We start from the raw sequence: 23,385 nt of genomic DNA on the forward strand, positions 1-23,385 counted from the left end.
TACCCAGCAGGCCGAGGACACACTGAGTAATGGAACAGAGAGAATCAGTGACCTCTCTCTGTTAGATCCGCCTTTCAGCCAGTGTCTAGACCAGTAGGATCTGAGATGGTGGTGGCATGTTCTCAACCTCCCCTCCTCAGTATAGCAGGTAGACAAGCATGGAGACCTGCACTTACGTCTTCCCCGTCCTCCATTCCCCAGTCCTGTTCAATAGCTATTAGCACCAGGCTGTGGGACACAGGGGTAGGGACAGCCCCTCTAACCAGCTTAGTTGCTGGTGCTGTATCCAGGTAGCTTGCTCACGCTGGCTGTCAGTGTCAAGTTTTAAGAGCTAGTCCTCAAAACATGTCAACGACAGCAAAGGAGATGAGCAAATCAAAATATCCACGTGAGTAAATAGAAGAAAATAAACTGGGACTTTTATTATATGTTATGTATCACAAAAGATATAAAAGTGAAAAAATAAAAAGGAATAAGGAGGAAAATATTTTTCCTGATATAAGTTTACTTCATGATCCAAGGGAAAGAAACAGGAAGTTTTCCCCTTTCAACACAATGTAAAATTTAGGAGCAAGAACATACTGAGATAGGTAGAGGCATACAAATAAATGAAACCCCCAGCAGAGCAAAGTGAAATGGATTCTTTGAAGATTGTTTTAATGAAACAGAAGAAAAATTGGAGACTGTTACATTGCTGGGTTCTTTTCTGAACAAAATGTAAATAGATTACATCTTTTTTCAGTGTTCAAGAAATACAAGATTCAATCCTATGCATTTCGGACAAGGAGTGTGATACTAAAAAATATTTTCATACCATATACAATTTCAACTCAAAATAAGTCAAAGACCTAAATGTAAAATAAAACTATAAAACTCTTAGAAGAAAACCAAGGTGTAAATCTTTGTGACCTTGGGTTAAGCAGTGGTTTCTTTGATATTACACCTGAAGCACAAGCAATAAAAGAAATATTAGATAAATTGGTCTTAGTCATAATTAAAAACATTTGTTATGCAAAGGCCACCATCAAGAAAGTGGGTGTTGAAAAGACAGCCCACAGAATGGGAGAACATATTTGCAAATCATGTACCTGATAAAGGTCTTGTATCTAGAATATATAAAGAAGTCTTAAAAATAAAAAGACAACTGAGTTTAAAAATGGAAAAAGGATCTAATAGACATTTCTCGAAAAAGAGATTCAAGTGGCTGATAAACATGAAAGGATGCCATCACTAGCCATCACTAGCCATCAGGGAAATGCAAATCAAAACATAGATGCGCTCCTACTTTACACTTAGAGGACAGCTGTGGGGACGCCTGGGTGGCTCAGTGGGTTAAGCCTCTGCCTTCGACTCAGGTCATGATCCCAGGGTCCTGGGATTGAGTCCCGCATCGGGCTCTCTGCTCAGCGGGGAGCCTGCTTCCCCCCATGTCTCTCTCTCTGCCTGACTCTCTGCCTACTTGTGATCTCTGTCTGTCAAATGAATAAATAAAAATCTTTTTAAAAATTTAAAAAATTAAAAAAAATAGGATGGCTGTGGTCAGAAAACTAGATGAGAAGTGTTGGTGATGATATGAAGGAATTGGACTTTTCCTACGCTATCTGTGGGATTGGTGCAGTTGCCTGGAATGACCATTTGCAGTTCCTCAAAAGGTTAAACATAGAGTTACTGCACCACCCAGTGGTGCCACTCCTAGTATCCATCCAAGAGAAGTGAAAACACGTGTCCACACAATAACCTGTGCATGAATGTGCATTACGGCATTACTCATAATAGACCCCAATGGAAAAAACTCCAATGTCCATCAGCTGATGAATGGATAAACAGAAAGTGATATATCCGTACCATTGGATATTACTCAGCAAGAGAAAGGAATGAAGTTCTGATCCATGCTACCACATGGATGAACCTCAAAATGTTGTGTTAAGGGAAAGGGGCCAGTCACAAAAGAACACGGATTTATGACTCCATTTATATCAATGTGCAGATGAGGCAATTCCATAGAGACAGAAAGTAGAGTAGTGGTTATTTAGGGCTGGGCTGTGGGTTGGGAAGAAAGGAATGACTGCAAATGGGCATGGGGTTTCATTTTTGGGGAGGGTGAAAACGTTCTAAAATTGACTGTGGTGATGGTTGTGCAATACTGAATATACTAAAAACCATTGAATTATACACTTTAAATAGGTGAGTTAGGGGCTCCTGGCTGGCTCCATGGTGGAGTATATGACTCTTGATCTTGGTCTTGTGAATTTGAGCCCCACATTGGGTATAGAGATTGCTTAAAAAATAAAATCTTGATCAATAAAATAAATAGTTGAACTCTATGATATGTGAATTATCTCTCAATAAAGCTATTATGCAAAAACTATATATCCATAAAGGGAAAAAAAAGAAGACAACAGAAGACAAAAGATTACCAAGAAATATAAAATGGAAAGCAACAAATAAGTAGTTTTTTGAAAAAAAAATTATCAAAGGGATTATCAAAGATAATAAAAAAAAAAAGAGGCTGCAATCTAAGCACCTTGAGAGGGACATCAGTAAGAGCCATAGCTGTAACATTAGCCTTTTTTTTTAAGATAATAACATCTTTATAAGATAGAATTCACATAGATAAAATTAAAAAAGACTCAGAGATGCACCTGGTGGCTCAGTTCATTAAGCGTCTGACTCTGATTTCTGCTCAGGTAGTGATCTCAAAGTCGTGAGATTGAGCCCCATGTGGGGCCTGGGATTCTCTCTCCCTCTCCCTCTGCACCCCACCTCCACCACCTCCACTCATGCACATGTTCTCTTCATCTAAATAAATGAATAAGTAAAATCTTAAAAAAAAATAAAAGACTCAGAAATGAAGGTACCGAGATTTTCAGAAGGCAGGAGTGAGGCATAAGGATGAAAACAGAGAATCATCAGGAAGTCATTCTTTCCCACTCTGAATCTAGACAGTTTATCTTCTGAATGTTGAACCAGGTGCAATAGAGGTTTGGGTAAATCAGAATACTCAGCAGGGAATGAATGAAAGGCCAGTCTACATATGAATCCTGAGACAGCCATTTCCTAACCCTGCTTGGATCCCAGAGTGCTGGCACCCAGATTTATACCTCCCAAGTGGGACATTGGTGGATTTTCTTAAACAGTCCATGAAAAAAAGGCCTACAAACACCAAACACCCTAGGACACCCCCAGCTAAGTGGCTAGACCCCAGATATACACTATGGTAACAAAGCATACCCACCACACAGGATATCAGAATTTTCATACCTGACTCTTACATGGGACAACCATTTCAGGAATGTTACTAACATGAAAGACAGAGACTAAGAAAAAAAAAAAAAAAAAGCTCAGAGACATTAGAGATAGGCGAAGGAGCTGAAAAAGCTTCCAACAAATCCTTAATATTCGTCAAGGTGGTGAAAGGTGATGCTCTATCCACTAAATGGGAACTGCTGGGAAAAAAAAATGGGAACTGCTGGAAATTTTACATACAGAAAATGGAGGAAAAAAATTTAGTTGGCAGATAAATCTGGAAAGTCCAACATCCAAGAAATAGGAATTTTGGAAAGATATAACAGAGAAAATGGGAGAGGGGATTATCAAAGATAATATAAAAATTTTTCCCAAATCTGAGGACATGAGACTCTAGATTAAAATAGGTCATCGAGGGCCTGACAAAATGAGTGCCAAAGGTCTATCATTGTGAAGTGCTGAGGACACTAAGGAAAAGAAAAGATCCCAAAAGCTACCAAATGGAAGAGATGAGTCACTTGCAAATCTCAACAATCAGAAGGGCACTAGATTTCTTTACCTTCTTCAGTAGAAACTAAGGGACTTGCAGCCGTCTTCAAACTGCAGAATGAAAGTGATTTCCAATCAAGGCTTCTCTCTTGAGCCTAATTCTGAATCAAGTATGAAGGCAGAATAAGGACATTTTCAGGTGAAAAAATGATTTCCGACTTAGTCTCTCAGGAAAATACTAGAGGATGTGCTCCACAAACGTGAGGGCATCAGTTGTGAAGAAAGAAGACTCAGGGTCCTGAAAGTGTGATCCAACATGGAAATTCCCAGGGTAACACCGAAAGGAGGTCCTGGAACAACCAGTTTGGACCAGGAGGATGGAGACTTCAAACAAAATGCTTCCAGAAAAGTGTGAAACAGACAGACTCCCTGATTTAAGTTTGGTCAAGTGAAAAAAAACAGTATTGGAGGAAATGTATTTTCTTTTAGGGGAAGAATCAGTAAATGGTACCAAAAGTTGTATCCTATGGAAAAGGGTCATTTTATACTAGATAATTCAGATGTGAGTAATATTCACAAAGCCATGTAAACTGAGTATTGATTTATTTTTAAAGATTCTACTCATTCATTTGAGAGAGTCAGTGAGCGAGATAGAGCACAAGTTGGGGGAGGGGTAGAGGGAGAGAGAGAGAGAGAAGCAGGCTCCCTGCTGAGCGGGGAGCCCGATGCGGGGCTCCATTCCAGGACCCTGGGATCATGACCTGAGCCAAAGGCTGATGCTTAATCTATTGAACCAACCGGGTGTCCCAACAGAGTATTGATTTAATATACCTTATTTTGGGAGACTAGAGGAGTGGGAAGTAGAGGAAGCATAATGGTGCCAAGTCTTTGTCTTCCATAATAGTCAGTCCATAGACAGTATCTGAAATGGGTCATGTTATTTAGGAACATTAACACCAGGAGAAACGGCTAGAAAGGTTGAAGATGATTGCTTCTGGGGAGTGGGACTCAGGTAAAAGGGTGAGGTAAGGGGCTGCTTTAAAAAAAATAATAGTAAACTTGTGGTATCAGAGGGGGAGACAAACCATGAGAGACTGTGGACTCTGAGAGACAAACTGATGGTTTTGGAGGGGAGGGGGTGGAAGTTGGGTGAGCCTGGTGGTGGGTATTAAGGGGGGCATGTATTGCATGGAGCACTGGGTATGGTGCATAAACAATGAATTTTGGAACACTGAAAAAATTTTAAAAATTTATAATTTTTAATTATATATACATATAATTACTTAGATGCAAAACTATTTTTAAAATCCTCTTAGGTTAAACCATAATGAGAATCTCCATTACTGTAACTGACCATATTTTCTGACCAGAATGAAACAAGAATAGAAACAAAATACATATTTAAGCAGCGACAAACCAAATCTCAACCTTTAGGGAAATTATAATATAGTTATAAGCCATAAAACCATGTAACAGACCAAGGAAGGAAAGTTTAATTTAGGAGATAATAAAAAAGAAAAATACTACCTCTCAAAACCAATATTCTGTAGTCTGGTGCAGCCAAGCAATGCCTGACAATAAATTCAATAAATTCAACATTTAAATCTCCTTTTTTTTTGGGTTGGGGGGGGCAAGAGAATATGAATGGAGTGCAGGAGGGAGGAGAGAGGCAGAGAGAGAATTTCAAGCAGACTTCACGCCCATGCAGAACCTAACATGGGACTTGATCTTACTACCCTGAGATCATGACCTGAGCTGAAATCAAGAGTCACACATTTAACTGATTATGCCACCCAGGTGCCCCTTGAGTCTATTTTTTTAAGGTGAGTTTATTTTTATTTTTATTTTTATTTTTGGGGGTTTTTTTTGGTCAGAGAGAGCGCTCACACAAGCAGTGGGAGCTGCAGGCAGAGGGAGAAGCAGGCTCCCCTCTGAGCAGAGAGCCTGATGTGGGACTCGATACCAGAACCCTGGGATCTTAACCTGAGCTGAAGGCAGATGCTGAACCAACTGTGCCACCCAGGCATTCCAAATCTCCATTTTTAAAAAAAAAAGGCATTCAACTTAAGATTTTAGAAAATGAACCCTGCCCCTCAACAAAAACCCCAAGAGAAAACAACACTGTGGGAGCTAAAAATATACTCAGTTAATAATTTTCTCTATTTTTCTAGTTTGTATGCCGCCTGAATTTCAAGTAACTTGTTTTGAGGGTGTTTGGTTGATTGTGTCTTTTAGGTCTTAAGCACAGATAGTTTGAAAATATCAACCCGCCTGAACTTGTTGGACCAAGAGTTGTCTGAAAAGAATGTAGAGCTTCAACACAGCACAGCTGAGGAGAAAATAAAGATTTCGGAACGAGTTCAAGCCCTCCAGAAAGAAAGGGATCAGCTACAGAGACGAAGAAACAGCGTGGATGAGAAACTTAAAAATGGTAGTGTGTTATCACCTGAAGTAAGTCAGTATGCTTTAGAACTGGAAGTGCTCTATGATGGGTCACTTGAATGATTTCCTTTGTCTCTGTTAACTTAAACATAAAAATGAGAAATCTGATAAACTTTGTTTCCTTGAGACTTTGTCAGATGTAATCAGTTTACGGGGCTCCTATTCGATGCCATAAACCATGCTTGACTAGAGACTGTGATACCTCACAAACAGGTCCATGACGTGGCCCCTTTCCGGCATTGCCAGGGACTGAGACACTAATGCTTCCCTTCGAGTAGGGCCTTTCTCAGCTGGGGTTTGTCATCGACATCACAGAATATAGAAGATGATTCGAAGGGAATCTTTTCCTCAGTTCTTTCAAAGAGAGCACCTACCTTCTCTCTATGCTTCTTTCTCGAACAATCCTCAGTAACCCGTCTCGTACTATGGATGGCTAGGGCACTAATGATTAATTCTTCCAGAAAGTCCCAACCTTTGAGAGCATGTTCCAGCCAGTAGATGCATGGAATTCAAATCCCAATAAAAATAGCTTTGATGATTTATCAGTTACAGTTAGATTATTGAACACTACATCTGAAACAAATGATGTACTATAAGTTGGCTGATTGAATTTAGATTTTAAAAAAAGAAAAAATATAAAAACAACATAAAAATCTAAAAAATACCCTCTGAGTGTGAATCTGCGTTTATGAGGAGCATATGGCTCCTCTCACCTTTCTTTTTTTAAACTATGTAAAAATATATTTATGGGAATTGTGAAATTCCCCCAGACTGCCTATTTTCAAAATTTTACATCAGTTGGCAGTCCCGTTCCTTACTTTATCAGGCCAAGTATGAATTTTTGAGCCTGAATTTTCTCTGCAAATGTTTATTGTTGATGTCCTGTCATGATCAAAGCAAGAAAAAATTGCTAAGAGAAAGTGAGTAGTTGGGAATCCCATACCTTGCTGAATCTTGTATAGTGTTAGAATGGAGCAAGCCGAAGAGACTGTTAAGGGGGCTGGTTAAGAAGGAACAGGAGCAGGGCACCTGGGTGGCTCAGTGGGTTAGGCCTCTGCCTTTGGCTCGGGTCATGATCTCAGGGTCCTGGGATCGAGCCCCACATGGGGCTCTCTGCTCAGCGGGAGCCTGCTTCCCCCTCTCTCCCTGCCTACTTGTGATCTCTCTTTCTGTCAAATAAATAAAATCTTCAAAAAAAAGAAGGAACAGGAGCAAGGGTTTCATAAAAAGATTGTTGTTCACTGCATGGATGAAAGGAATTGAAGACTGGATCGGGGGTAAGGTGGCATCATAAACCTCATTGCCCTGTTTCATAGTCTGAGTTTGTGCATAGGATCACAGAATCAGACTATCCTCCCGAGGGTGTTAAATTAGAGCCTGGCCTTGTAGATTTGAGGGTTGTAAGATCCTTAAATAGTGCAAAGTAGGAATATTTAAGGATTTCTTGCCTGCCCAGGACTGTTACTGGGCCCTATGAAAGAAACCAAAGAAACTATAAAAAGCATTATGCTTCCTTTGAGAAATTAATACTGGGGAAAAGTGACAGATACAAGAAAACTCTATACCCTGAAGAACATTTAAAAAAGCAAGTGATAATAATATGCTAAAACTATACTTGTTACATTATTTATACAAAACGATGCAGTGGTCATTTGCGGGGGAAGAGTCATTGAGGCAGCTTTGGTGGGTTGGAATCTCGAGCTGTGTTATGAAAACCATGATACTGGTGGATATAAGAAAGAAAGACTTTGTAGCTAGAACACCATTAAATAAGGCATGGAGAAGGGAATGAGCAAATGATGTTTGCAGAAGGGTTGAGGGCCCATTGTCTTCAAGAAACATTGACTTTTCTGTTTCACATGGAATTCTGTGACTACAAATCTTGATGTAGAGTTTGTGGTGAAAGCCATGAGTAATATCTGTTTAGCATCTCATCTGGGATTGGTTTGAGGGAATGATGAGCCCCCTGCCACGGTGGGGTTCCAGTAGCCATGTGAGCTTCTGAGCAGCCTCCTTCCACAGGGCTGGTTCTTCTGAGCACCACTCTGAGGTGGGCTCTGCTCTCACCACTGTTTCCTTAAAGCCAAGATTACTCTTACCGGATAGATCTGCCAGTGACAGATGATCAGCCACGTGAGATTCTGATGCGACACAAGACATCAGTAACATCTGGGTGGAACAGTCTGCTGCTTCTATCTCTTTTAACTAGTTTAGGATTATTTTTTCTTTCCACAGTAAATTAAATCATTTTCATAATCGTACTGCTTAATGAGAAGGGACTGATTTTAAATCACTATACTAGTACAGGATTACCCAACAATTTAATAAAGACAAATACTTACTTTTTTGGGAAAACTCCATAAAGAAATTAAAAAAAAAAAAAAAGTCTGGCTCCATTTTTCTAATGCAGAGCAGTTGCTCAGTAAGTGGGATATAGGAAGAAAACATAACTATTATATCTATGTTTATTTCATCTAATACACTTTCAATTTCATGTTTTAACATTAGAACATGCATATAATTTATGGAGAAATATACAAATATGCAGGGCTTTCTTAAAAGGTTTTGCTCTGTTTGCTTGTTTGTTTTACTGATGGGTGTGTGTGACCTAAACTGTTGGGAGACCTGAATTAGGTCCTTGTTGCTCACAGTGTGAGGTCTCTATCAACAGCAGGAGCCTCAGTGTGGGAGGGGGGCGGGGTGGCGGTGAGCCCATCCAGACCTGCTGAATGAGAAATCTGCATTTTAACAAGATCCCTGGTGCCTGTGTGAAAAGCAGTGCTCTCTCATAAAGCATAGTCAACCCCATAATCTGTTGTTTGTCATGGGGCAAATTTTTTATCCTGGGCCAGTTTCTCATTGCCATTCGTAGTACTTCCCTAACTTAGGTCCAAAACTATAGAAACTAAATTTCTGCTAAATTGTTCTCAGACATATATAAAGGCAAACTGTTTCCACATTTGTTTTTAGCAAAATATCATAGTATGCATTATTCAGAAGTCAAATATGTTCTTTGGATAATCCACTTTTATTTTCTGGTTCCTCTTACCCATTCACTGATGTATCTTTCAGGACTTAAGTTTGTTTTTCTTAAAAAGTTGAATATTATTTTCTTCCAGATGGAGTGATGATCAAATCATCAAATTCTTGGTGATTAGTGATTGCCCAGAGAAGCAAAATGGCCGTTAAATATATTTTTTCAAAATGGCTCTTTCAGAAGATTTTTATCAAGTGGCTTTTATTTATTTTTTTTTTAAGATTTTACTTATTTATCTGACAGAGAGAGATCACAAGTAGGCAGCGAGGCAGGCAGAGAGAGGGGGGACGCCGACTCCCCGCCGAGCAGAGAGCCCGATGTGGGACTCAATCCTAGGACCCTGAGATCACGACCTGAGCCGAAGGCAGAGCCTTAACCCACTGAGCCACCCAGGCAGCCCATAAAGTGGCTTTTAAAAATAAGTATTATTCAACCTCCCACTGGAATAGGTTATTACATACCTTTCCCCTGAATTCCAAAACAGGAGTTCTGGAAGTCATATTAACTATTCTTTAGGTGGATTGGAAATTTAACCTCCTTTTCCTTTGAAGTGCTGGAGGAAGGAGTGGAGAGAACTATTTGGGTCATCTAATCAGACATATGAAAATATTTTTTTCTCCTTTTTCCTCATAAACCCATTCAGCAGATACTTAATTGAGTTTAAACTGTGTGATATATACTGTACTAGGCAGTTAAGGACATGAGTATGGACAAGATGGTCAAGGAACCTAAAGTTGTGGTAGCCTCCACCACACAGAAATAGGTAATACAGAAATATCTACCCAAGTCTCACTGGGTCTGAAATAATTTCTTACTAGAAATTTGAATACCCTCAAATAAGATGTTCGGATAGTTCGAAGAACTGGTAGGTGTTCTGACAGGGATTCATCAAGGTTTTTTTTGGTTGTTTTTGTTTGTTTGTTTGCTTGCTTGGGTTTTTTCGGTCCCTACAAAGGAAATCTTCTCTAGCTTATGAAAAAAGTGTTCCATCATCCACATTTTTAATGCCTTTGTTTGCCCTTTAATGGCATCTCATAGGAATTTTATGAAATGTTTCATGTCCTTAGATCATCCCTACTTTTTTTAATGTCATACTATTTTTCCCCTAGAGACCCTCTATTGATGACTCATTCTTAATAATTTATTCTAAGTCTATTTCTTCTTTCCCTCCCGGCAGTCTATCGTTTCGATAGATCCCTGAGGGGACACCGGCAGTCTCCGGCTCTAACACATACTGTGCACTTGTGGAGCTGTGGAGGGGAGATGCATGGCTCTAGTCCTGGTCCTGGGGGCTGAGGCTTTGTTCAAGGGTGTTCCTTGGTTATCCGCATTTGCTGTGTGACCTTGGGATCTTTCATACATGAGGTTTAGTACGAGGATTCAGTGACTGTATGTTTTATATATGTGTGTGTACACACTCAGTAAACATTTTCTTCAGATTTAGTAGACAAATGGTAAGTCCGTTAGACTCAGATAGCAGAGTGAGATCTTAGTGTATGACATGAAGTCCAAGTTAATTATCTCCTTTACAATGAGCGATTTCTATTTTATCTAGGAAGAACATGTTCTTTTCCAACTTGAAGAAGGGATTGAAGCTTTGGAAGCTGCAATTGAATACAAGAATGAAAGTATTCAGAGTCGCCAGAACTCGCTCAGAGCCTCACTCCAAAACCTCTCTCGTAGTGAAGCAAATGTCTTGGAAAAACTCATTTGCCTGAGTCCTGTAGAGATGAGAGCTATTCTTTTCAGATATTTCAATAAGGTTTGTTTCAGAAGGACAGAGGATTTTCTTATACGGGGGGCCAAGGTGGATGGTTACACGTCAGGTTTCAGAAATTGAAAGACCTACAGCTTTGATGGTGTAACTACAGATTTAAGTGTGATTTCTCCTCGCACTACTGAATGGGGTCGTCTGAAAGCTGTGTGCTTATTCAAGTATGCGTGCCTCACTTTGGGAGGTTCTTAACGTGGGATGGGCCTTTTGAAAGAAGGGCTTTTTCAAATAGGCTTAAAAACCCAAGAATTCAAGTTGTATTCCTCAATCACTATTTCTTGGATATTTTCAAGATTTGGTTGTTACTACTCAGCATTCATGAAAAATCAAGGGCTCTCCAAAATCGGGCTTCCTTTCCCTTATTGCTATAGGGTCAGGTGTACTTTATCATCATACCTATGAATTGAAATGAAAATGAAGTGGTGCATCAGTGGCAAAGATAATAATAGATTTTCACACTAACCTGAATAATGTCTTCTCTTAAGGCATATATTATGAAGTGTTAAGCAAATAATAGCTCTTTCTCTTCAAAGTATCTTCCGTTAAAGGGAGTATCAGACCATTAATGAAAAATAAAACATTGGAGTTTGAAAATAAAGTCCCAGCTCTGTTAGACAAGTGAAATAAAGATGAAGAAATGAATGGAAATGTTAGGCACAGCCCTCCTCTTGGGTAATGACTGTCAGTAGTGAGCTACTATTACTGATAAGAGCGCATCCCGTCACGGCATGTGTGGAGGGCAGAAAAAATGGTGCGGTGCTGTTGGAGGCTTTGATAGAATTCTTTTCTGGTGTTCTTAGAGAAAAGGTTCTTAACCCAAACCATGCAGGCCAAGGTCAGTGGATTTTCTGACCCTGGGTACCCTTTGTAGAAATGAGTATTTTTCTAGAGAGAAGGTCATTACATTAGCAAGTTCTGTGACACATACATTGAAGTATATTCACTCCATAGCCATGCAGAGAAGAACCCGTTGCACTAAATGCACAATCTGAGACTGAACTCCATATAGTTTTTAAAAGTCTGTTACTTATTTATAACATGCATTTTGGAGTTAACGCTGGGCAGTATCTAGATGTTACAAGAGTCTCTAAGTTCCCATTCTCTCTCTCTCTCTCTTTTTTCCCCCCATTCTCTTCTTAAGACCAAAGAAATGGATTTAGATGATTGTCACTGTAAATTGCAACGACCGTGACTGAGAGATGATGGAGGGGTGATAGTTAGAGCCACATGATATTAAAAGTAAAGTTGTTACCGGTTCAGAATCCCAGCAAACTCAATAGGCTCTTAGGTTATTTTGTTGGGTATGTTACAGAGCATTTGCTTAGTTACACCACAGTGGCTAAGGAAGTTGTTCATGTAGCCTAAGAGAAGTAGGCTATTACGAGGCTATGGAAGACACACTTATAAGGTCAAAAAATGTCTTTGCTAGGTGGTCCATTTGCGAGAAACCGAACGGAAGCTCCAGTTACAGAATGAAGAAATGAAAATGAAGGTTCTGGAACGGGATAATATGGTTCGTGAACTGGAGTCTGCCCTTGAGCATCTGAAACTACAGTGTGACCGGAGACTGACCCTTCAGCAGAAGGAGCATGAGCAAAAGATGCAGCTGCTATTACAGCATTTCCAAGGTACGGCCCCTTCTGGTCCGCTGTGTGTCGGAGGGGCTGGGAGGGGAAGCCAGGAACAGAAGCTCGCCACGTAATAAATAGTTCCTACTTATATTTGGTTTTGAGCTTCACATGTCTGGGTTCCTGCACATGGGGAAAGGGGACTGGGATGTAGGGCTTTTGGTGCTTGAAATACCCTCCCTCTGTCTGTCCCCAGGGCCACACATAAGAACTCCCACCCAGGGCGCCTGGGTGGTTCAGTTGGTTGAGCAGCTGCCTTTGGCTCAGGTCATGATCCTGGACTTCCAGGATCGAGTCCCACATCGGGCTCCCAGCTCCTTGGGGAGTCTGCTTCTCCCTCTGACCTCCTCTCTCATGTTCTCTCTCACTCATTCTCTCTCAAATAAATAAATAAAACCTTTAAAAAAAAAAAAAAAGAACTCCCACCCATCTGTTGTTGGTCTTTTTTTTATGTACAACTGTGGCAATCCTGGCTTCTGGTGTACAGTTGAAGTGTCTCTCTCTCAAGGAGGGAGTACTTTGATATTTAAATTACTTTCCCTTTACATAATTAACGTGATAGGCACCCCGTCAGATTTCTAGTTATATTTCTTGTTATAATTTTCAGTTGATTGTAAATTTTATGCATAAAGGTTATATCTTAGGTCAAAATTAGCCTACCACCATTGGACACGTACTGTTGTTATCAGTGCACAGTAGTTCAGCCGTCAACTCTGTTGTGGAAAGAGCTGTCACAGCAGTTGGTCCTCATGTTACCTGGGCATTTGGCCAGTACACAAAGAGTTGCTATGGCAACAAAATCACTGCCTGGCAGCACTGGTAATGTTTCAGACCAGGCTGCTTAGCTGCTTAGCCTTGATTCTTGTGAATCTATAGCTGGAAATGGGTTAGAAAGGATCTGGAGAAACAATCTGAGTAAGCAGAAAATTGGAAAATATATAAATTTGAGTGTTGAAGCAATTTGCCCCTAAGTTAATTCAATAACCGGTCGATTAACAACCAGTTGCCTGATGACACGATCCTACGTGTTGCTTCATTCAAACAGGCTCTCCTTTCCTTATTTTTAGTTCTCTCTTAACGTCTCTATAAAGTAATATTTTCATAGACTTTTTAATGTATTTTTCAAGTGATTGGCATTGCACCACAAAAGCTCATGCTATAGCCAAATGAGGACATTTTAAAAATTATTCATTTCTATACCTGGGATTAGTTTTTCTAACAAAGTTGTAGCTAAAAATGATAATTTATGAACTTTCTAATTTCAACTGACTATGTTGTATAAAATTCAGTTGACATAGAAGATATTCTTTTTTTTTTTTTAAAGATTTTATTTATTTATTTGACAGAGACATCACAAGTAGGCAGAGAGAGAGGGGGAAGCAGGCTCCCTGCTGATCAGAGAGCCCAAAGCGGGGCTCAGTCCCAGGGCCCTGAGATCATGACCTGAGCTGAAGGCAGAGGCTTAACCACTGAGCAACCCAGGAACCCTGACATAGATTATATTCTTTATAGGGATTCTGATTTTTGGTGTTATTAAACTATTTATTTATTTATTTTTAAAGATTTATTTATTTTAGAGAGAAGAGACAGAGTTTGGTGGGGAGGGGCAGAATAAGAGGGTGAAAACTCAAGAAAACACCCTACTGAGCGCAGAGCCCAACACAGGGCTTGATCCCACAACCCTAGCCAAAATCATGACCTAGCCAAAATCAAGAGCCTGATGCTTAACTGATTGAGCCACTCATGCACCCCTTAAAGTTTTATTTTTAAATACAAGATAATGAGGGGGGCACCTAGGTGGCTCAATGGGTTAAGCCTCTGCCTTTAGCTCAAGTCATGATCTTAGGGTCCTGGGATTGAGCCCCACATTGGGCTCTCTACTCAACAGGGATCCTGCTTCTCCCCTCTCTCTGCCTGCCTCTATGCCTACTTGTGATCTCTCTCTGTGTCAAATAAATAAATAAAATATTTTTTAAAAAAACAGATAATGGGTTAATTTAGAATATCCAATATACTTAGATCAAATTTTTCAAAACAGCCAGTTACCAAAAAAACCCATTAAAACCAGTAGGATCATGTTATATGCAATTAATGAATCATTAAGCTACATAAAAACTAATGATGTACTATAGATTGGCTAACTGAATTTAAATAAATAAAAAATCAAAAATTAAAAAAAAAAAACCCAGTAGGATCATCTTATAAATATACCAATAGGAAAGAATAGGTCTAAGAGTATGTATTTGCAGAAGGTCAATAAACTAGGTTTTACCGGTTCTAAAACATACCCAATAGGGACAGTTTTATAGATTAATAAATATTAAGTAGAAGCTTTAAGTTATATTGTAGCATAAGCTACAACTTATTTCTGTTTCCCCTCTTTTTTGTATGGGTGTTTTCTTTTGTAATTTAATCTCTCTAGCCTCTTTTGGCAGGTTTTTGGTTTTGGAGGTTTTTTTTGGCTATAGATTTCTTGGGCTTATAAACCTGGGCCTCTGATTTTCCATATAGCCACAGCTCCTGATATGAACTTTATTTTTTTATTTTTTACTTTTAAGATTTTATTTATTTGACAGAGAGAGAGTATGTGAGCACAAAGAGGGGGAGCTGCAGAGGGAGAGGGAGAAGCAGGCTCCCCCTGAGCAGGAAGCCTGTTGTGGGACTTGATTTCCGGGACCCTTGGATCATGACCTGAGCTGAAGGCAGATGCGTAATCGACTGAGCCACCCAGGCGCTGCCTGATATGAACTTTAAATAAAATATTGATGCAACTGATAGATAGAGTTCCAAACGTGAATTTTTTATAGGGAACACCTTATTTCTGCTGCTTCAAGGATAAATCTAGTTAATGTTACTCAAAAAGTGCTTATGAATCATGAAGATGCGGTAGTTGGTAGGGGGTTGGACGGAGACGGTGACTAAGGGCAGAAGAATCCAAACTGTATCTGAAAGCAAATCCATTCAGGTAACAGATACATGTAACATAATTCTGACCCTTTAAATACAGTCTGGAGACTGTGTTAGAACATAATTTTTAGTCATTTAGTTTAAACTGATTTTAAATATAAATCTCTGTTTCATAGAGCAAGATGGTGAAGGCCTCATGGAAATGTTAAAAACATATGAAGATAAAATCCAGCAGCTGGAAAAAGATCTTTATTTCTATAAGAAAACCAGTAGAGATCTTAAGAAGAAACTTAAGGAACTGGTAGGGGAAGCAGTTCGGCGGCAACTAGCAGCATCTGAACGTAAGACTTTTCATGTCACTTGTCATGCTAACAGTATGTGATGTATCTAATATTCAGTGAAGTTGTGCCTGCCTTAACAGTGTAGCCTTTCCCAATTGATTTGGTTTTTTAGAATTAGATATTGAACTTGTATTTGTCTCTGTAAACAAAAATAATTGTCTAGTCCTAATCACCAGGGAAATGCAAATCAGAACCACAATGTGATATCACCTCCCACCTGTCAGAATGGCTGAAACCAACAACACAGGAAAAAACAAGTGTTGGCGAGGATGTGGAGAAAAAGGAGCCCTCGTGCACTGTCGGTGGGAATGCAAACTGGTGTAGCCACTCTGGAAAACAGTATGGAGGATCCTCAGATTAAAAACAGAATTACTGTTGGGGCGCCTGGATGGCTCAGTGGGTTGAGTCTCTGCCTTCGGCTCAGGTCATGATCCCAGGGTCCTGGGATCGAGCCCCGAGTCGGGCTCTCTGCTCGGTGGGGAGCCTGCTTCCTCCTCTCTCTCTCTGCCTGCTTCTCTGCCTGCTTGTGATCTCTGTCAAATAAATAAATAAAATCTTAAAATCAAAAACCCCAAACAGAATTACTGTATGGTTCAGTAATTCCACTACTGGGTGTTTACCCAAAGAATATGAAAACACTAATTTGAAAAGATATGAGCATCCCTATGTTTATTGTAGCATTATTTACAACAGCCAAATTAAGGAACAACCCAAATGTCTGATAGATGAATGGGTAAAGAAAATTTGGTGTATACATACAATGGAATATTAATTCAGCCATAAAGAGAATGAAACCTTGCCATTTGCAAGGACAGGGATGGATCTAGAGGGTATAATGCTAAGTGAAGTGAGTCAGAGAAAGACATATACCATATGAACTCACTCCTAAGTGGAATATAAGAAACAAAACAAATTTGGTTTGATTTGGTTGTTTAGAATTAGAGATTGAACTTGTGTTTGTCTCTGTAAACCAAAAAAAAATACTTGTCTGCCTGACCTTCACCCTAAAACATGACATAACTAAACAAGAAAGTGCCATGATTAAAATACACCCTTTTGAAGTCTCCCAGTTAGAGAAGAATCAATATTTCTAGAATAACATATTTTACATTTTTTCAAAGATTTTATTTATTTATTTGAGAGAGAGAGAGGGAGAAAGGGACTACAAGCAGGGAGGAAGGGTGGAGAGAGGAGGAGCAGGCTCTCTGCTGAGCAGGGAGCACAAAGCAGGGCTTCATCCCAGGACCCTGCGATCATAACCTGACCGGAAGGCAGACGCGTAACAAACTGAGCCACCCAGGAGTCCTAATATATTTTACATTTTATAAAAGAATGAGCCTACCTTTAGAGAAGTTATTCTACTAAGTCAAGTATGGCTTATGCATAGTTGACTTTACAACATTTTAGGAACACAGACCTGTTCTATATCTGTAAAGAAGACCACTTAAAGATGGGTACAACAAGATTGTAAAGAGACCAGTGGAAAATATATCTATGCATAATGAAAAGATACATGCTGAATATATAATGTAAGAAGAATAAACATAGCTTTAAAGTTTAAAACAGTAATATCTTAGAAAAGTAGTTTTTTTTTTTTAAGATTTTATTTATTTTTTTGATAGGGAGAGACACAGCAAGAGAGGGAACACAGCAGGGGGAGTGGGAGAGGGAGAAGCAGGCTTCCAGCGGAGCAGGGAGCCCGATACGGATCTCGATCCCAGGATCTTGGGATCATGACCTGAGCTGAAGGCAGAGGCTTGATGACTAAGCCACCCAGGCGACCCTAGAAAAGTAGTTCTTTTTTTTTTTTTTTTAAAGATTTTATTTATTTATTTGACAGAGAGAGATCACAAGTAGGCAGAGAGAGAGGAAGGGAAGCAGGCCCCCCGCCGAGCAGAGAGCCCGATGTGGGACTCGATCCCAGGACCCTGAGATCATGACCTGAGCTGAAGGCAGCGGCTTAACCCACTGAGCCACCCAGGCGCTCCTAGAAAAGTAGTTCTAATGCTACCTTATGGTTATGATATTTGTAATTTATAGTTATTTTCACAAGTAGTTAGGTGGGTCAGTGTCAGCTAATGCCATTTTCAAAAAAAAGAATCGAAACCTAGGTCAAGTAACTTAAAAACACAACAGTAATTAGAACATGGTCTCAGGTCCTTCATCTTATGATTCCTGGTTTAACATTCTACAGTAGAAGTTGTCTTAGGACAGAGATGTGACACAGACAGACAGATCCTGCCAGAGAGACTACATTTTCTGATTTTCAATGTAGTAATGCAGAGGTGCTAATGTAACTAGAATATTTACTTGAAATACTGCCTGCATTATATAACTGCACCTTTTACTTGAAATACGCCATAAAAAATTAAAAAGTAAACAAACGTTAAGTAGCAAACAGAACAATCAGCATAAGACCATTTTAGCTTTGGGGTGCCTGGGTGTCTCAGTGGGTTAAGCCTCTGCCTTCGACTCAGGTTATGGTCTCAGGGTCTTGGGATCGAGCCCCGCTTTGGGTTCTCTGAGCAGCGGGGAATCTGCTCCCCTCTCTCTCTCTGCCTGCCTCTCTGCCTACTTGTGATCTCTCTCTGTCAAATAAATAAATAAAATCTTAATTAAAAAAAGAGACTGTTCTAGCTTTAAAAAATCCACTTTCAGGGGCGCCTGGGTGGCTCAGTGGGTTAAGGCCTCTGCCTTCAACTTAGGTCATGATCCCACGGTCCTGGGATCGAGCCCCACATTGGGCTCTCTGCTTGGCAGGGAGCCTGCTTCACTTCCTCTCTCTCTCTGCCTACTTGTGATCTCTGTCAAATTAATAAAATCTTTAAAAAAAAAATCCACTTTCAAACTTGAGGCATCTAAAATTAGATACCTAGTTTTTTTTTTTTTTTAAGTTTTTGGTTTTTTGGTTTTTTTTAAAGATTTTATTTATTTATTTGACAGGCAGAGATCACAAGTAGGCAGAGAGGCAGGCAGGGGAGGGGGGAAGCAGGCTCCCTGCTGAGTGGAGAATCCAATGCAGGGCTCTATCCCAGGACCCTGAGATCATGACCTGAGCCGAAGGCAGAGGCTTTAACCCACTGAGCCACCCACGCACCCAATACCTAGTGTTTAAATGGCCCATGTTTATATTGCGAGTCAACAAGACATCTTTTAAAATGCTAGTGTGGTGTGGGGATATAGAGGTTTCACCCTCGTTCTGCACCTTCATCCTGCTCTTTAATGAGACAAATGCAGAAAACTGAACAAGTTAAGTAATCTTGGAGTTATATAAAGTTCTGAATCTGTCTGACTAACTTACTTGGGAAATCTAGTCTTTTTTTTTTTTTTTTTTTTGGTCTTGTTTGTTTTTAAGTAAACTCTACCACCAACATGGGACTCGAACTCACAACCCCAAGATCAAGAGTTGCATGCTCGGGGTGCCTGGGTGGCTCAGTGGGTTAAGCCGCTGCCTTCGGCTCAGGTCATGATCTCGGGGTCCTGGGATCGAGTCCTGCATCGGGCTCTCTGCTCAGCAGGGAGCCTGCTTCCCTCTCTCTCTGCCTGCCTCTCTGTCTACTGTGATCTCTGTCTGTCAAATAAATAAATAAAAATCTTAAAAAAAAAAAAAAAGAGTTGCATGCTCTACCAACTAAACCAGCCAGGGGCCCCAGGAAATCTAGTCTCGATACTAATGTTGAGGATACTATTTCAGCTAGCTTGCTATTCCACTTAGACACGTCTATAAAAAGTAAGAAAAATAATAGTCATCGTAGGAAAATTCGAAAATATAGAAAAAAAGCTGGAAAAAAGTCATAATTCTACCCACAACTATTAACATTTAGCATAATTCTTTTCAGTATTGTCCCCATGCTTTAAAAAAATTAGCCGGAATCATATTAGAGATAAAGCTTGTACTGTATCTATTATCTCAAAATGCTATTCTAATATAATGACATTAAACAAAATTTGTTTGAATTATAAATATAGCAATTTATATATATCAAATTCTGAGTTCCCTTAAAAGTATTATGCACTTCACAATCAGTGATCTTAATACTTAACTGTCTTGGTATTCAGTTCATTGTTTGTTTGTTTGCTTTCTGAATTTTTTCTATTAACATATAATGTATTATTTGTCCCAAGGGTACAGGTCTGTGACTCATGAGGCTTACACATTTCACAGCACTCACCATAGTGCATCCCCTTCCCAATGCCCATCACCCTATCCCTACCCCACCACCACCCAGCAACCCTGTTTGTTTCGTGAGTCATTATTTTTTGATAGTAGTCTTTTCAGTGTCTGCATACCACACTCACATTTATCTTGCAGATGGCATTTTTAACATTTTCAAGTGCAGAAAAATTAATCTTGGTCTAAAATATCTTGGTTACCTCTTAGTCATGCCTCTGTTACAGTGCATCTATTTTCTAACAAATATATTAGGGTGTGAGGATAAAATCTGTAAGGATATGATCAGTTTATATGGACATGCAGTTGATGTACTTATTTAAGTATTTAAAACTCTATCCTTGTATCAGTTTAAATCACTATAAAACTCTGTGTGAGGATACTTGAGTCAGAAGAGTTGGGCTGGAATCCTAACTTCTTTTCCTCACTCTGTGACCTCAGGTGAACTAATCTTTCTCTGGTTTGTTCCCTACTGGTAAAATTCTGGAAGAGGGAAACTTTCCACTGTGAAATATCCAAGTTGGGCAAGAAGTGAGCTTCTCCAGCAAGCCCATCTCTGCTCTTTCACATATGCTCTTTCAAAAATAAGATGCCTGGCTCCCTTTCCCAGACATCAGGACCTGAGCATCATTTTTTTTTTAAAAGCTTCCAGTGACTGACATGTGGCAAAGTTTGGGAGCCACTGTCTACCGTTAACTTGGTGAATATCTGCTAGTTCCATGTGCGAATCTGTGTCATTTGTTAGTTCAGCTGGTTTGTTTGTGAGATTATTTTAAAAGTTAGAAAATCAATTGTGTTTTCAACCAGGGGTAAAAACTGAAATGCCTTCAGGATCCAGGGAGCCAAAGGGAGCAGCAGGGAAGGTAGCAGCTGTCTCAACAGGCAGGGCCAGCTCTGCTCCAGCTTCTGTGGCCAGGCAGAAATCAGTAGTTCTCATTTTTTTCTAGAAAAGACGGAAATCTCTATTTTCATACGAAAGTTCCCAATTAAAAAATTGGGTGTCCCAAAAAAACTGGGGTCCCGTGTTATTTCATAGGCAAGTAAAATGTGTCTATGGGCCAGATTTGGCTAGGGACTGCCAATGTGCAACTTCTGTTTTTAAACTTGGTATTCATAGGACTAGAAGTGTACTAATCATGTGTCAATATATGTTAACATTGGCATTTTTTACTGTATTAGGTCTCGGGCCTAGATGGGCTTTTCTCAAGTACATTTTTGTCTTTGATATTAGATAATTCTAGGATTTGAAGACTTCAAGCTTTGATCTTTCCTCTCAGTCCTTCACTCATTCCAGCAGGGTATCCCCACTGAGCGGGTATGCTGTCCTCTCCATTTTAATGGTGGATCCCCAGAGAATTTTCAAGGAGCTCAGCACTGCTATCATGCTGGGAGTTCTAACCAAGACTAGACTTTCACATACACGATGCCACATCCCAAAAGCTCCCCCAGACATACAGCCAGTATTCTCCGGTGCTGCTTCACTTAGCCAAGGTATGGACTGTGGTTCACCAGTGGCAAGGCAGTGGAGGACAGGTGTAGAAGGAGACCAGAGAGGCCCAAAGCGTTCTTGTGTTTCCATGGAAAAACAGAATCACTAGATGACTATTTTCCCGACTTTGTTCTATGAATTAAAAGTTATCAGTTATTCACACATAGAATGCCTGCAGGTGAAACTTCTGTTTGTCTAAGTCACCTAACAAAGAAAAAAAGCTGAAATATATCTTTATATTGAGTGATAATAATATAATTATGTTAGGATATCATGATCAAAATACTTGTTTTTGAAGAAATCTCTAATTTTTTTGCTTTTTGTATTATTTTAAGATCATGATGCTGGGGATAGAGTTCTGAACCCTGATGAAGAAGGCATGGTTCCAGAAGAATTAAAATGGGCATCCAGAACTGAAAGTATGAGATTAAGTGGAAGAGAAAGAGAACTGGACAATTCAACAAGCAGTTTAAGAACACAACCAAATCCTCTGAAACTCTGGGAAGATGGCCCAGAATTGCCTTTGATCTGTAGCTCTTTAGCACCCACTAGTGGACATTTGTTAAACAATGAGGATAAAATAGAAGGAGATGAAAATCATTTCACAAAATCTCATAGCCGACCATCACCCCAAATCCAGCTGGTGGGTAATGTGGGACAGCTTCATGGTGTCACATCTGTAAAACTGTGTCGTAAAGAGTTACGTCAGATTTCTGCCTTGGAACTATCATTACGACGTTCCACTCTTGGAGCTGGGGTTAGATCTATGAGTGCTGATTCCATTGAAGTAGCTAGGAAACCGAATGACTTAAAAACTTAGGCCTTTAGTAACAGAACTTTTAACTTTCAATAGGAGGTATTAGATTCCTTTGTCTAACCTGTTAGAAATTAAAGCTCTTCCTTCAGGATATAGGAAGAAGGGGAGGAAGGAATCATCTTGTATACTATAGATGTATGTATCTTCTCTGGTATGTTTGGGAAGTTTTAATTATTTGCAGACAATTAGCAATAATTGTAATTAGCAAATGAACATGTTCTCTAATACTGTCAAGTAATGCAAAATTTAAAATTTTACATATTTAAATATTTATTTATTTGAATTTAATTAGCTATTTAAATTTAATTTAAATAATTAAATATTTAAATATATTTCCACTTAAAAATTTGCTTAAAATCCAAGCTTATATAAAGAAGAAAAAGAATGGAATAGTAATATTGCTGTATAATATTAAAGTATGTTATAATACATGAATTACACTTTATAAGTTTAATATTGTTATTCTCAAATGTATTTGTTATTTTGAAGAGTTACAGTTAAATATTGCTTGTATGACAGGGGGAGTTACATACAGCCTATCTTTTGGCACAGCTGAAAAATCTGTGCCAAAATACAATCTGTGGGTTTAAGGCAACTTGACTAGATTGATGGGTTGAAGTTAATTTATGATCCTCCGAGTTCACAGAGCTTGAGTGATCAGTTTTGACTTTCTAAAGACAGTTCTCTGCTCTTTTTCTGGGATTGTCTTTAGAATGTCATATTGCTATTTTGCTAATATTATGGAATCTAAGTTTTATCTTGCTCCTACCCTGTATACTCAACATGTCTGTCCCTAGGCTACAAGATTGGGGGAAAAGGATGCAGTCCCATGCCACAGGGAAACAGACAGAATAACGGTAAAGCATTTGAGCATTTCCAAGAAAAGTTATTTGGTCACCCGAGTGTGCCTGTAAAGCTTGAAGTCTCACCAGAGGCTCTTCAGCTAAGAAGCTGATGGGCCTCATCAGAGACTTTTCTCTATAGCCTGCTTACTCGGGTCTTGCACACAGGCAGGCCAGACTGCACTGGGGCTGTAAATATGTA

At 39.5% G+C, this 23,385-nt stretch overlaps 1 protein-coding gene across 4 annotated transcripts in view; it reads left to right on the plus strand.

The window, feature by feature from the left end:
- KIF27 (kinesin family member 27) overlaps positions 1 to 22,576 on the plus strand; it is a 93,925-nt gene extending 71,349 nt beyond the window's left edge. For 3 of the 4 annotated variants that reach the window (XM_044265807.1, XM_044265804.1, XM_044265806.1), the window contains 5 exons: positions 5,971 to 6,186; positions 10,770 to 10,976; positions 12,418 to 12,616; positions 15,700 to 15,864; positions 21,860 to 22,576. In XM_044265807.1, the coding sequence (XP_044121742.1) occupies positions 5,971 to 6,186; positions 10,770 to 10,976; positions 12,418 to 12,616; positions 15,700 to 15,864; positions 21,860 to 22,344 (1,272 nt within the window). In that variant the 3' untranslated portion in view covers positions 22,345 to 22,576. The remainder of the gene's footprint in view (positions 1 to 5,970; positions 6,187 to 10,769; positions 10,977 to 12,417; positions 12,617 to 15,699; positions 15,865 to 21,859) is intronic. The other variant, XM_044265805.1, reaches the window with a different exon arrangement.
- Positions 22,577 to 23,385: the final 809 nt, after the last annotated feature.

Source organism: Neovison vison, chromosome 9 (genome assembly GCF_020171115.1).
Source record: "Neovison vison isolate M4711 chromosome 9, ASM_NN_V1, whole genome shotgun sequence".
Lineage (NCBI taxonomy): Eukaryota > Metazoa > Chordata > Mammalia > Carnivora > Mustelidae > Neogale > Neogale vison.